General features: G+C 36.2%; 1 protein-coding gene across 6 annotated transcripts in view; it reads left to right on the top strand.

Moving 5' to 3' along the window:
- Nucleotides 1-13596, top strand: part of DMD (dystrophin) — a 2094983-nt gene that overhangs the window by 1311040 nt on the left and 770347 nt on the right. For all 6 annotated transcript variants that reach the window (XM_032330377.1, XM_032330378.1, XM_032330375.1 and 3 more), the window contains 2 exons: nt 4477-4624; nt 6951-7100. In XM_032330377.1, coding sequence (XP_032186268.1) covers nt 4477-4624; nt 6951-7100 — 298 coding nt within the window. The remainder of the gene's footprint in view (nt 1-4476; nt 4625-6950; nt 7101-13596) is intronic.

Here is a 13596-nt window from a genome sequence, read left to right as displayed (position 1 = left end):
ACTAGTAATTTCCCCTAAATATCTGATGCAATTCACTGTACTCTCTGCTGGAGTAAATACTGTCTCCTCAGCTAGATAAGGTGGAAGCTCTCATAGACCAGATGTAATGGTCAGGAAAAGTGCACAGACCCAGATGACCCAGGACCGAATGTTGGATTGACTATTTAATAGCTGTATGACCTTGGGTAAAATACTAAGCTGGATTTTCTTTCAACTGCAAATAAGGAAAGATGAGTACCATCTCATTCTAGTAATGTGGGGTCTTGATACTTGATTCGGTGGCTACCACATACTCAGCAATCACTAGCCACTAATACCAGTCTGTCTCCTTTTATCCACAGGTCCTGTTGAATTTCCTCCTACATTTTTCATGTATTCTACCTTACCCTTTTCCTCTCTTAGATCTTGATGACTTGAACCTTCATTACTTTATGCCTGTCCTTTTATGAGAGTCTCATACTTGATTCCTCAGTCTCTTGCCATACCACCTGTGCCCACATCCACTTTCCACAGGATAGCCAGAGGGGGCTTTGGATGAAATCTTGCCCTTCTCAAAACCTTTAAGTTGTTCATCACCTACATATTAAAACAAAACGTTATAAGTACTTCATACCCCAGCAGCTAGCCACCTCACCAGCTTTATTTCTTGACCCTTCCTGTATAAATCTTGAACACTTTGCTAATCTGTAATGTCAACGTTAGGCATTGATGTCCACGTGCTTACTTTTCACATACAAGAGGGGCCAAAATATTTGTCATTGGCAAAAACTCATGCAATCAAACATTAATTCCCATGGAAAGTAATGCCAAATCTTTATTGACTCTATTAATGGAAAATAAGCTCAAGCATCAGGCAGATAATGCCAATAATAATATCCATTCATAATTATAAGCTAAAGATAACAGTAAACTGTCATTATATTATGAATTTTTTTAAAAAAATCCTGAACTGACTAGCAGCTTTGTAGCAGTCAAAGAACCTAAATCACTGTTATCAGCACTGGGAAACTGTGCTACTGAACTAAATTTCATCTGTTTTAACCTGCACTTTTTATCACATTAAAATCACTGAAACCAGAGTGGGTTTTACAATCTCTCCTGGCCAGGTCACATGTGGTTTGGAAGAAAATCTGAGAAATAGTGGTGGGGCCCTCTTAAAAAATCATCCTCTGATAGGGTATGGGTAAAGACAGAGGTCAGTTACTCTGAAGGGAAAAGTCATACAGGAGAGGCAAGTCCTAAATACAAGAAAGTCTTAGGACAACCTCATCAATTTATCACTTATATTTTACTTCTCATGTGTATGCAAGAGGAATATATGACAAAAATATAAAAGATTCTAAAAGAACATCTTCTTAATCGAAGAAAACCTTTAAACGATAAACATCATTGTTTCATCAGCACCACGCCTTTTCTGATTCCCGCCTGGCAGAATTGAGGATGGTTTTATATGACCTGCAACTGAAGGTGTCTTCAGTTTGGTGAAATATTGTCATACACATTTTTAAGTAAATTAAACCATGTTTCAGAATCAGTATTACAAAGAATAGGAAAGATTCTTTTCTAAGTTTTTATTTAAATTCTAATTAGTTAATATACAGTGTAATATTAGTGTCAGGTATACAATATAGTGATTCAACACTTCCATACATCACCAGGTACTCATCTTGACAGGTGTACTTTTTAGTCCCCATCACCTATCGGTATTACAAAGAATAGGAAGGATTCTTTTAAAATAGGAATGCATGTAAAATGGAAAATGATGATGGCAGAATTCATTCATTAATGCAAAAGTTACTGATTTAGCATCTGTTTTGTGCCAGGCATTGTTCCAGGAGCAAGGGCCACGGCAATATATAAAAATCTTTGCCGTCAGGAAGCTTCATTTCATGTGTGTGAGATAGACATTATATAAAATAACCAAATTATAGCTTAGTTACATTTTAAGAACTAGAAAGATAAAAACAAGGAGAAAGAATAGAAATTTGGGAGGAAAAGTGTAATTTTTGGTAGGGTCATCAGGGAAGACCTGCGGAAGATGAAGGGGACAGCCATATTTGAGATTTGAGGGAAGGACATTGTCTGCAGAAACACACAAGTACAGAGATTCAGAAGTGGGGACCCATGTAGTATATTTGGGGATCACAGCAACGAAGCCAGAGGGCCTCAAAAAAGATAAGAGAAATACAGAGTAGATGGAAGTGAGGTCAAAGAAGTAAGGAGATTGGGCATCAGCAGATATCATAGATCAGTGGTGGTCAATAGAAAAATAAGGTAAGCCACATATGTAATTGAAATTTGTGTCATCACATCTTTTTTTTTAAGTAGGAACAGATTAAAGGAATACATTCCACTTAACCTAATATATTAAAAATATTACTTCAACCTGTACATCACATAGAAAGTATTAATGAAAAAAGCAAGTGTTAATTAAATGTTTTCCATTCTCTTTTAAAATAGTGTATTATTTTACAGCAGTTTGTAGGTTCTCAACAAACTTGAGTAAAAAGTACAAAGCATATTTTTTTTAACTAAGTCTCTGAAATCTGGTGTATATTGTACACTTAAAGCACATCTAATTTCCCCCTTAGCATTTCAGGTTCTCAGTAGCCACATGGGAAGGTATCTACCCTATCTACCACAGATCTAGACCCTCACGGGACACTGTAATGACTTTGGCTTTGATGTGGATACATTGGGAAGCAATAGAAAAGTTTTGACTGCAACAGTGATATAATATGACTTGGGTTTCCATAGGATCCCAGAATATGACTTGAGTTTTCATAGGGTCTGCCTTCTTGAGAATAGACAGAAAAGAAAATGTCTCCTCACATGTCCTAGAACAGATTTTGGACAAACTCTAATCAAAGAGCGAAACTGAATAGAGACAAGGATAAATTCAATAAGTGGACCCGGTTTGGGGAAAGAATGTAATAGTAGTTCTCTCAACACTCTGTCTTTGAACAGGCTATCAATGAGACAGGCCATGTCTTTTTCTTACACATGGGGATCACTTGTTTCCTCTCATGGGCTGAGATCATCAAGGCAAGTCACACAATGTATCTGTCTTGAATTCTAATGCCCAGTAGCCTTGCTGGAAGTTAGTAAGTCCTTAATAAATATTTGTTAAATTGAAAACAAAAAAACAGCTAAATGTCCCCAAAATGGAAACAATCCAAATGGCCACCAGTAGAGATACATATGTAAACAGTTCAGTACTCTACAGCCAGGAGATGAAACAAATTAAGCTATATACCACATGGTTGATTATTATAAAGATTATGTTGAATGAAAGAGACGTGACACAAAAGAGTACATAGCATATCATTCCATATATTTAGTGTTCAATATAGCCAACAAAATCAAATTTGAGAGGATACTGGTTATACTTGGAGGTAGTTGCTGCAAGGGACAAGAGGGGCCTCTGGGTTTCTGATAACATTCTATTTTTCTGGTCATTTGTGCACTTTCTAAAAATATCTTGAGCTATACAGCAGTCAGGTGTACTTTCATGTATATGTATTTATATGTATATATGTATATATGGGAAATTACACTTATGTATATGTATGTGTGTGCATATGTGTGTGTGTATTAAATTAAAAGCTTACATCCAGGAGACCTATCTCTCTCAAAAAACAACAAAACATTATAAACTACCTGAGGTGCAGACCATTTTCAACTGTGTTATGATTCAATATGTAAGAATAAATTTATGGATAATTGAAAAACATACAGTATATATGTTTTTATACTTGAAAACTTCCACTAGTACAACATATGTGCTGTATTTTAACTCAGTTTTCCTCAAAAAAGACTGTGAATCATAATTTGGAAAACATTTTAACATGTAAAAACTTAGTGTTCTTTTTATTTTCTAGTTTTTACTTTTACCCTACAATTTCCCAGAAAGGTGAATTTTATTTAAGCATTTTAGAGTAGGCAACCTCACATTATGTACTTGTTCTAGTGCAGTGGCTCTCATCCTGGGGAAGTTTTGCTCCCAAGGGGGTATTTGGTGGTGCCTTAAGACATTTTTGCTTGTCACAGTTGGGGGGAAAATGCTACTGGCATCTAATGGGGAAAAGCCAGGGATACTGCTAAGCTTCCTCCAAGGCAAAGGACAGCCCCTCACAACTAAAAATTACCCAACCCAAAATGTTAGTAGCACTGAGGTGGAAAAACACTGCTCTCATTTAAAAACATTATGTTGGATTTTTTTAAAATTATAAGTTCTTTTTTTATCAGTTTTAACCTCTTACATTTAAGAGGTTCTGGAGATACTGAGGTTTCTTTGTTCAAAGTAAATGAATTTTCATTAAAAGTTGCATATTGTTAACATCTTTTAAATTGCTTATTTTCTTGAAAGTGTTACCACAATTTTTTTGTTTGTTTTCTGAGTTTTCTTTTAAAAAAATAAGAAAGAAAAGTTTGAGAAATATGTTGTTTATAACAGTTATATTCTTATTTCTCCAGGCTAGAAGAACAAAAGAATATCTTGTCAGAATTTCAAAGAGATGTAAATGAATTTGTTTTATGGTTGGAAGAAGCGGATAGCATTGCTAGTATTCCACTTGAACCTGGAAATGAGCAGCAGCTAAAAGAAAATCTTGAACAAGTCAAGGTAATTTTGTTTTTTTTATTTCTTTTTTTTTTTTTAACCCAGGGCCTACTTGTATAAAGAGTATATGAATTGGGGAGGGTATGTGCTATTGTGAGTGCGGTGAAGTGGGTAAACCTGGCGATTCACAGACCTGTACCCCTGGGGCTAATAATACATTATATGCTTATAAAAAAATTAAAATAAAATAAAAGAGTATATGAATCTACTTTAAGGTATTTAATCATTGATTTCCTGCCCATCAGGTTATTGATAGCTCCTCACTAGATTTCCTCAAAACTTTATATTGTTTTAACCCAGTGTTTCCCAAAAAGTATATTTTTTGTAAAAAGTGTACGTGTGTGTGTGTGTGTGTGACTGTATTTTAAAAACATTTGAAATTGATCTCAGACATATTAGAGAATTTTACAACTCCAAATTATTTCAAAAACTGGAGGGAATTTTTAGAAATGAATCCCATTTCTTAGGAAGGATCTTAATTGCCAAATCAATCGTACTATTTCAGCCTCTAATTAGAGGTGTCTGATTTGCCTAAAAGTGTTTGTTTGTCTAGGTGTGGTTGGAGATGTGTGGTGTCGAATCACATTCTATACTGGTTGAATAGACATCAAGACTATTCAAGAGGCTTTTTATGCCTTCCTACTGTGATGTCTGCTTATTACTGATTACCTCACCTGGCTGACTGACATGCACTAATTGTGTAGTTGGATTAACTTTCCTGGTTTTAGTTTTAGGAAAGAGACTTATTTGGATCTGTTTTACTATAATTCTTGAAGTGAAGGTGAAAAGAAAAAGGAAATTAACATTTAATCGTCTTCTGTTATGTGCTAAGTATTAGGTGTACTTACAGCTGCTATTTATTTAATCTTCATATAAAACTCTCAAAATGGTTGCTGTTATCCTCAATTTACAAGGTCATATAATCAAAGGAAATGGAATTGCTCCTTTATCAGTGATTCAGTTGGTTTGTACATGCAAATTAGACTCCATTGTCAACCACTTATTTCTATGAGACAAAAAATAAGACAAGAACAGAGGATAGAGTATAAAAATAAAATTAATGCTTAGTTCAGTAAACAAATATTGAGCACCTACTCTCTGTCAGATATGGCAAAACAAAAACAAAAAACTACCAAGTTTTGGATCTTTGGTTCGTTTGAAGATGGGTATATCATAGAAAAATGAACTCAGTGTGTTCTTAAAAATCAATCTTTCCAAAATGTACTGAGTGTTATATATAGCAATGTAATTGATACCTCATATATTAGATATGTTTAGTGCTATTTACTTATTAATAAATGTGCATTGATTTTCATTTTTCCTTAAACAATCTAGATCAGCACTGTCCAACAGAAATTTCTGTGATGACAGTAATGCTCTCCTATTGCCTATTGCAGTAGTCAAAAGCTGTAGGTGCCTTTTGAGTACTTTAAAAGTAGTGTGACCAGGGAACTGACTTTTTTATGTTATTGAAATTTAATTAATTTCAATTTAAGTAGCCTCACGTGGCTAGTGACACTATATTGGACACTGTAGCTCTAGATGACACGAAGAAATAAAGGACAGTTATTAACAACCGTGGTGGTTTGTAGGTCTTGGGAAAGGGCATTTATAATCGAAGACTGAATGAATAAAAGAAATTCAGGGGTGTGGGGGACTCAAAAATAACGGATCTTGAATGAAATTGCCCAAGTTGGAATCACAGCTCCATTGCTTGCAACTTTTGTGTTCTTGGAGCTGGTATGTAGCCTCTCTGTCAGGATTTAATCTCTCTGTCTCAGCTTCCTTCTGAAGAAGAAGATAATAGGCTCTACCTCATAGAATTATATTATCTCAATTAATTTTTATATAATATGTGATGAGGTTAACCCAGCACCTGGTACCTGGTATGGTCTCAATGGTAGTTAGCGCTCAGTATGATAATGCAGTTTCTTACTCTGTAGTAACTTACAGCATGGATGCTTACTACCTAAGAAGGTGATGAATTTACCCAGATTACTCTGTTTCTGACAGAGATGTGTTTTCAGACTCTTAACAATGCTTAGGGTGTTATTTTGGAGCTCATGATACCATGTGATACTTTCTTCCTTAGAAAGAATTTCGGAGAGATAAGATATTTTGGTCCTCTCTATGATAGGTTTATCTCCTTGGGAGTGGGTGCTCCAGTCCATCAATTCTGCACTCTGTAGGAAGTGGTTGGTATTTGAGGCAGCAGTCCACCTTCAGTCAAGTTGCTTCATTTTGATAGACTAATTAATAGAGACAAAGACAAGATAGTTGGAATTGTGCTGTAATTCATTATAAATGTTGTTGCATTTGTCTATTTCAGTTACTGGTGGAAGAGTTGCCCCTGCGCCAGGGAATTCTAAAACAATTAAATGAAACTGGAGGAATAGTGCTTGTAAGTGCTCCCATAAACCCAGAAGAGCAAGATAAACTCGAAAATAAGCTCAAGCAGACAAATCTTCAGTGGATAAAGGTTAGACGTTAGCCATCTCTGCTGTCATATGTGTTATATGTTGCCAGTGTTTGTATTTGTTTTGTTTCATGGGTGTTTTATTGCTGGGGTTGGGGGAGGGGAACAGGTATGTGGACTGGCATGTATTTTAACCTGACCATTTGATTTTGCTCCATGATTTGCTATGGATGGAAAGAATGCTGTTGGATGGCAATACATTAATGACCAACAGCCAAAATATAAACCATTGTTACTTTGCATGAGTTATGCTAAAGACTTAGGCTGCAAAACAGATGAAGGAATTCAGCATTCAGGTGTGTAATGACAGTATTTAACCAAGTTGGAGGCAGTCTACTTCAACAAGTATTATAAATCAAAATTACTTATCCTTACTCATAGTATAGACTCAATCAGTGCTTGATGTGAAAGGTGTTTTGTATTTGTTTGTTCATTTGTTCACTTAGTTACTTAGTCACCTAACTTGTGAGTCTTTGTCTTTCTACCTTGGACACTTCATAAATGTATTAATTTTAAATATCAAATTAATACATACTTATTCTTTAAAACCAGTGGCATATATGAATTTATCATGAAAATAACATCAGTCCAGCAAAAGGCAATTCTTTTCCCACTGTACTCCTGTGGTAACTTTGTCATAAATCTCATGAACATACATATAAATCTGCTCCTGCATTCTCTAGTCTCTTCCTTTTGACTGTGTCTGTCCTTCAAGTGTTACCACACTAGCTTAATAAGAATCATTTTTAATAGCTTTACTGAGACATAATTTATATACCATACAGTGTACCCATTTAAAAGTGTATAATTCAATGATTTGGGTGTATTTATTTTTGTTTCTATTGTGGTAAAAAGGATATAACATAAAATTTGTCATTTTCATGATTTCTAAGTGTACAATTCAGTGTTATATATTACATTCACAATAGGCAACCATGACCATCACCTACCTGTGAAACATTTTCATCCCTCCAGACAGAAATTCTGTAATCATCAAGTGGTAACTCCATATCCTGCTACACACCCACACAATCTCTAATCTACTCTTCCTCTATGAATTTGCCTGTTCTAGAAGTTCCTAAAAGTAGACTGATAGTCTATCTGTCCTTTTGTGTGTAAATTATTTCACTTAGCATAATGTTTTCAAGGTTCATCCACATTCTAGCAGGCATCAGAAAGCCATTCCTTTTTTTAACTGAGTAACATTCCATTGTATGCATATATGCAATTGTTTTGTCTAAGTTTTGGGGATCTGCTAATCTAAACCCTCCAACTTTGTTCTTCTTAGTCCAGATGTCTTTGCTAGTTTTGGTTCATTGCTTTAGCAAATACATTTTAGAACCGACTTGTCAATTTTCACTGAAGTCTGACAGGGTAGTGTTTGAAATTGTGTTGAATTTGTTGATCAGTTAACATCTTTACACTAGAGAGTCCCGTACTCTGTGAAAATGATATATCCCTTCATTTATTCTGGTCTTCTTGAATGCTTTTACCACCATATTTTGCAGTGTTCAGTCCAAAGGACCTGCACATCTTTTATTAGATTTCATCCCTGATATTTGACATTTTGATCCTATTTAAGATATGGAATTCATTTTGAATTTTATTTTCTCTTTGTTGTCGGTATATAAAAATATAATAGATTTTTGTGTATTACGCAGATATTCATTGTCCTTGCTAAATTCACTTATTAATATTAATACTTTTCAGAATCTTTTGCATTTTTTATGTGCACAGTTTTGTCATCAGACAGAGGTAGTTTCTCTCTTTTCAGTGCTTTGAATTTTATTTTATTTTTTTGCATAGACTAGAACTTCCAATACAATGTTTAATAGAAGGGACAATAATGAGAAACCTTGGCTCATTTCCTGTCTCAGGTAGAAAGCTTTCAATAATTTATCATTAAATATTATGTTTGTCATAGGACATTTTATAGCTTCTTTTAATCAAACTAAGGAATTTCTCCTTATCCCAGTTCATGTTTTTATGATGAACAGTTATGGAATATATTCAAATGGTTTTTCTGTATTTATTGAGCCTATGATTTTTCTCCTTTGTGTGAATGCAGTAAACTATAGCCACTGGTTCTGAATGTGAAACTACTCTGGGATTCCTGAAAGAAATCATACAGGTCATGAAGTCTTGTACTTCTTATAGATTGCTGGATTCATTTTCTAATATGTTGTTTAGGATTTTTATATTGTTGTTCATGACAGAAAGTCATCTGTAATTTATTTTATAGTATCTTTCTCAAGTGTTGATAGCAATGTTAGACTAGTCATAAAAAGAAGTTGAAAAGTACTCTCTTTTTTTTCTGGAAGAAATTGTTACAGATTGGTATTATTTCTTTCCAAGATGTTTCAGAGAATTCAATTGTAAATCTATCTGGTGATGAAGTTATTTTTTTGTGGGAAAGTTTTTGATGATTGATTCAATTTCTTTAATAGATACAGGGGATGGTGAGATTTTTCATTTCTTTGAGTATAAGCTTTTGTAAGTTGTGTCTGTCAAAGAATTTGTCTATTTCCCTGTCATTTTCTCTTTTGGGGTTGTAGACTTAATTCATAGAGCCAGTGGCCTTCTGTATATTTATGTATAAGAATAAGAAATAGACTGTAGGTGCATCTTGTTGGCTTGGATATTTTGGTCTGTGTGCTAAGGCAGGGAGTTGACCCTCTTGCTAGAAGATATCTTCAAATTCTGTACTGCAGTGGGCTTTATTCTGAGATGCCCACAATGACTGCTGAGATTTGTTCCAGATACCAGCTTTAATTTCTTTAGATAGGAAGCGCACACTTCTTATTTGTCTTGATTCATATTTATCTTTGCTTATAAGTAAATGTTAAGGGAACACCATTCATTGTGGTAGTTTTGAGCTAGGGCCAAAGTTCCATCTACAAACTCTATGTACCCAAATTTTAATGTACTTCCTAGCCCCAGCCATCACGGAATTCTTCCTCTAGTCCCCAGATTATGCCAAGGTCAGATATCCCTACACCTAAGGCTACTTCTCCCTTACTTTATATGTATTCATATAGCTCTACTCATATGGGTTTCGACCGTCCAAAAATGTTTTAAAACCTCATATCCACTTAATACCATAGTTCTACTCCCTTACTGAGCATATTTAATACCTGTTAATTTTGTTCCATCCAGAATATAAAGCAAACTGTAATCCTTTAAACCAGGGACAAGTCCATGCAAAAAAGATATTGCTGAACTTTAATTTTCATGTCATAAAAAGTGCCTTATTTTAAAAATGTCACAGTTACTTCCTGAGAAAAATTTCTGTATGTAGGTGATGGGAAAGAATAGTAGATATTTCATTGTCAGGGGCTTATGTCCTATGTGGTGGCATGGGAAGATCCTGAACTCACCTTCTGCCATGGACACAGTGAATATACAACTACATATAAAATAGTTCCCTCTAAAAAACACCTGAAAACTAGCTGAAGGGTTCCACCACAACAAAGGATAAAACTGCCACATCAGGCAGGTAAGAGATTCAGAGACACTGTCTAGCATGGTAGCTGACAATTAGCATGGACTTCACAGAACAGGAACTTCTACCTGAGGAGAAAAACGTTCATTCAAGCACTTTAATCCATGGGACCTACACTGGAGAGATGAGCCACCAAAACATCTAGCTTTGAAAAACAATGGGTCTTACATCCAGGAGCTACCCAAAGGGCTGTAGGGAACTGAGATACTGTTCTTAAAGGGCTCATACACAGCCTCACTTGCCCCAAGACTCAGCACAATAGCAACAGTTTGAAAAATGTTTAGACTATGAAGGAGACCCATTTGCTAATCAAGAATCAGCTAGAGGGGCATGGATTGGCTTGGAATCTCTCCCAGATGGAAGTGCTGGTGGGTGCCACTTTGGCACTCTCCCTTTCTAGCACAGGCAGGCTTGAGTTCCCAACAACTTTGACTACCCTGCTAAAGCCAGAAGGGTACCCTGCTACCCTACCAAAGCCACGGGCAACACATGGTTCCTGCACTCTCCCACTGCCCTGCCAAATCCAGCAGCTGTGCCTCATCCCTGAGGCATCCCTGAGCTTTCCTACTACCTTGCTAAAGTCTACTAGTGGCTACTACCTTGCTAAAGTCTACACTGGCCACACAGGGAATGCTCTTTGATTGCCTAATGTTGGTGGCCAGGAAGGGTTACATTCCTGAGTCCCTTGGGATTGTAACAATCAGTGAGATTGGTTTTTTCATCAGGTTGTCATCCCCAGGGCACAGTACAGACAGCAGACAGAAATATACCTTAGTCTTTCTTCAAGAAAGATTATTTTCCTAGAGCTTCAGCCTGAGGGACAGGCTCCAGGTTTGCCACAGGTATAGAGGCTACAGATTGGCTTTTAGGGAAGGTAGGTCAGGGGACACCATCTGTATCCTTTCTCACAATCTCACTGTGCCTCACCAGTACATCTCAGAAATGACTTGATATACTTATCTGGTGCTTTTTATTTTTTGACAGTCACCCAGGGGACACTTCTGGATCTCCTGATCTGGATTACATCAGGGTTCATGATTGTGGCCCCTTAGGACAGTATATATTTGCATACGTTAAAAGCTGCATCCTGAGAGTCTGGCTCCCAATCAGCCTAAAACTAAGAGCTGACTGAGATTCCTTTCTTGGGAACAGTAACAGGTCTTGGCACATTCTTAATGACTGCAACCAATCAATAATAAATCAGGTTGCTTAGACTATTGTAGAGATTCAAGAAACAATCAAGAGCTAGAGCAAAGTTGAATGAAAAGATTCATCTTCTACACAAGGTCATCCCTTCAAGACTGAGAGGGGTAGACATTTCTCTTAATACAAAAAATAAATAAATAAATAAAAAGTCATGTAACATGAGGAAATAGAAGAATATGTTCCAAAGGAAAGAACAAGATAAAACCTCAGGGGAAATAAATGAAATGGAATTAAGTAATTTACCTGTTAAAGAGTTTAAAGGAGTGGTGATAAATTTGCTCACCAAACTTGGAAGGATAGATGAATGTATTGAGAGCTTCCACATAGAGATATAAGGAAGTACCAAACAGAAGTCACAGAGCTGAAGAATACAAAAAGAGAACTGAAAAACACACTAGAGGCATTCAACAGCAGACAAGACAAAACAGAAGAAAAAATGAGTGAGCTAGTATACAGTGCAGTGGAACTCACCCAAGCACAGTGGCATATAGGAAAAAAATCTTAAGAAGTTAATATAACTTAAGAAACCTTGGAACAGTATCAAGTAGAATAACATTCACATTATAGGAGTCCATAAAAAGAGAGGGAGAAAGGGGCAGAAAAATTATTTTAAGAAATAATGGTAGAAAACTAACCTAACCTGAAGGAGGATATAAACATCCAGATCCAGGAATCCCAGAGAGTTACAAATAAAATGACTTAAAAATACTCATAATAAGACACATTATAATTAAAATGTCAAAAGTAAAGATAAAGACAGAATCTTGAAAGCAACAAGAAAAAAAATGTGTTATGTACAAGGCAACTCCCCTAAGAATCTCAGGAGATTTTCAGCAGAAACTTTGCAGACAAAAAGAAAGAAAGAAAGAAAGAAAGAAAGAAAGAGAGAAAGAAAAGGAGGGAGGAAGGGAGGAAGGAAGGAAGGAAGGAAGGAAGGAAGGAAGGAAGGGAGGGGACATATTCAAAATGCTGAGAGGAAAAAACTTCCCGACCAAGAATACCTTACCTGGCAATGTCATCATGGAGAATTGAAGGAGAAATTAAGAGCTTTCCAGATAAGCAGAAACTAAAGGAGTTCATCACCATTAAAGTGGCCTTATGAGAAAAGACTTCTTTCTTCTTATTATTTTTTTTAAGATTTTATTTATTTATTTGAGAGAGAGACAGTGAGAGAAAGCATGAGCGAGGAGAAGGTCAGAGAGAGAAGCAGACTCCCCATGGAGCTGGGAGCCCGATGTGGGACTCGATTCCGGGACTCCAGGATCATGACCTGAGCCGAAGGCAGTCGTCCAACCAACTGAGCCACCCAGGCGTCCCGAGAAAAGACTTCTTTAACATGAAAAGAAAGGGCACCAATTAGTGAACAAGAAAACATGAAAGTACAAATCTCACTGGTAAATGTAAATATATAGGAAAGGTACTAGAATAATGACTTATAAAACTAGCATGAGACAAAGAAAGACAAGTATTGCATGATTTCACTTGTAAGTGTAATCTGAAAACACTAACAAAGCAAAACCCCTGGGAAGAAAACAAGGAGGAGAGATGTCTCCAAATATTCCGTATCTCAGGACATCTTGGTATCACAAAAATTGTAATTGTAGGAAATGTGAAGAGAACTATTTTAAACTATGAAACAGGGGCACCTGGGTGGCTCATTCAGTTAAACATCTGCCTTCAGGTCAGGTCATGATCTCAGGTTCCTGGGATCGAGCCCTGTATCAGGCTCCCTCCCCTGCAGAGTCTGCTTTTTCCTCTCCCTCTCCCATTCCTTCCCACTTATGATCTCTC

Source organism: Mustela erminea, chromosome X (assembly GCF_009829155.1).
Source record: "Mustela erminea isolate mMusErm1 chromosome X, mMusErm1.Pri, whole genome shotgun sequence".
Lineage (NCBI taxonomy): Eukaryota > Metazoa > Chordata > Mammalia > Carnivora > Mustelidae > Mustela > Mustela erminea.
The sequence above is the reverse complement of the archived record's forward strand: the minus strand, read 5'-3'. Positions and strand labels throughout refer to the sequence as shown.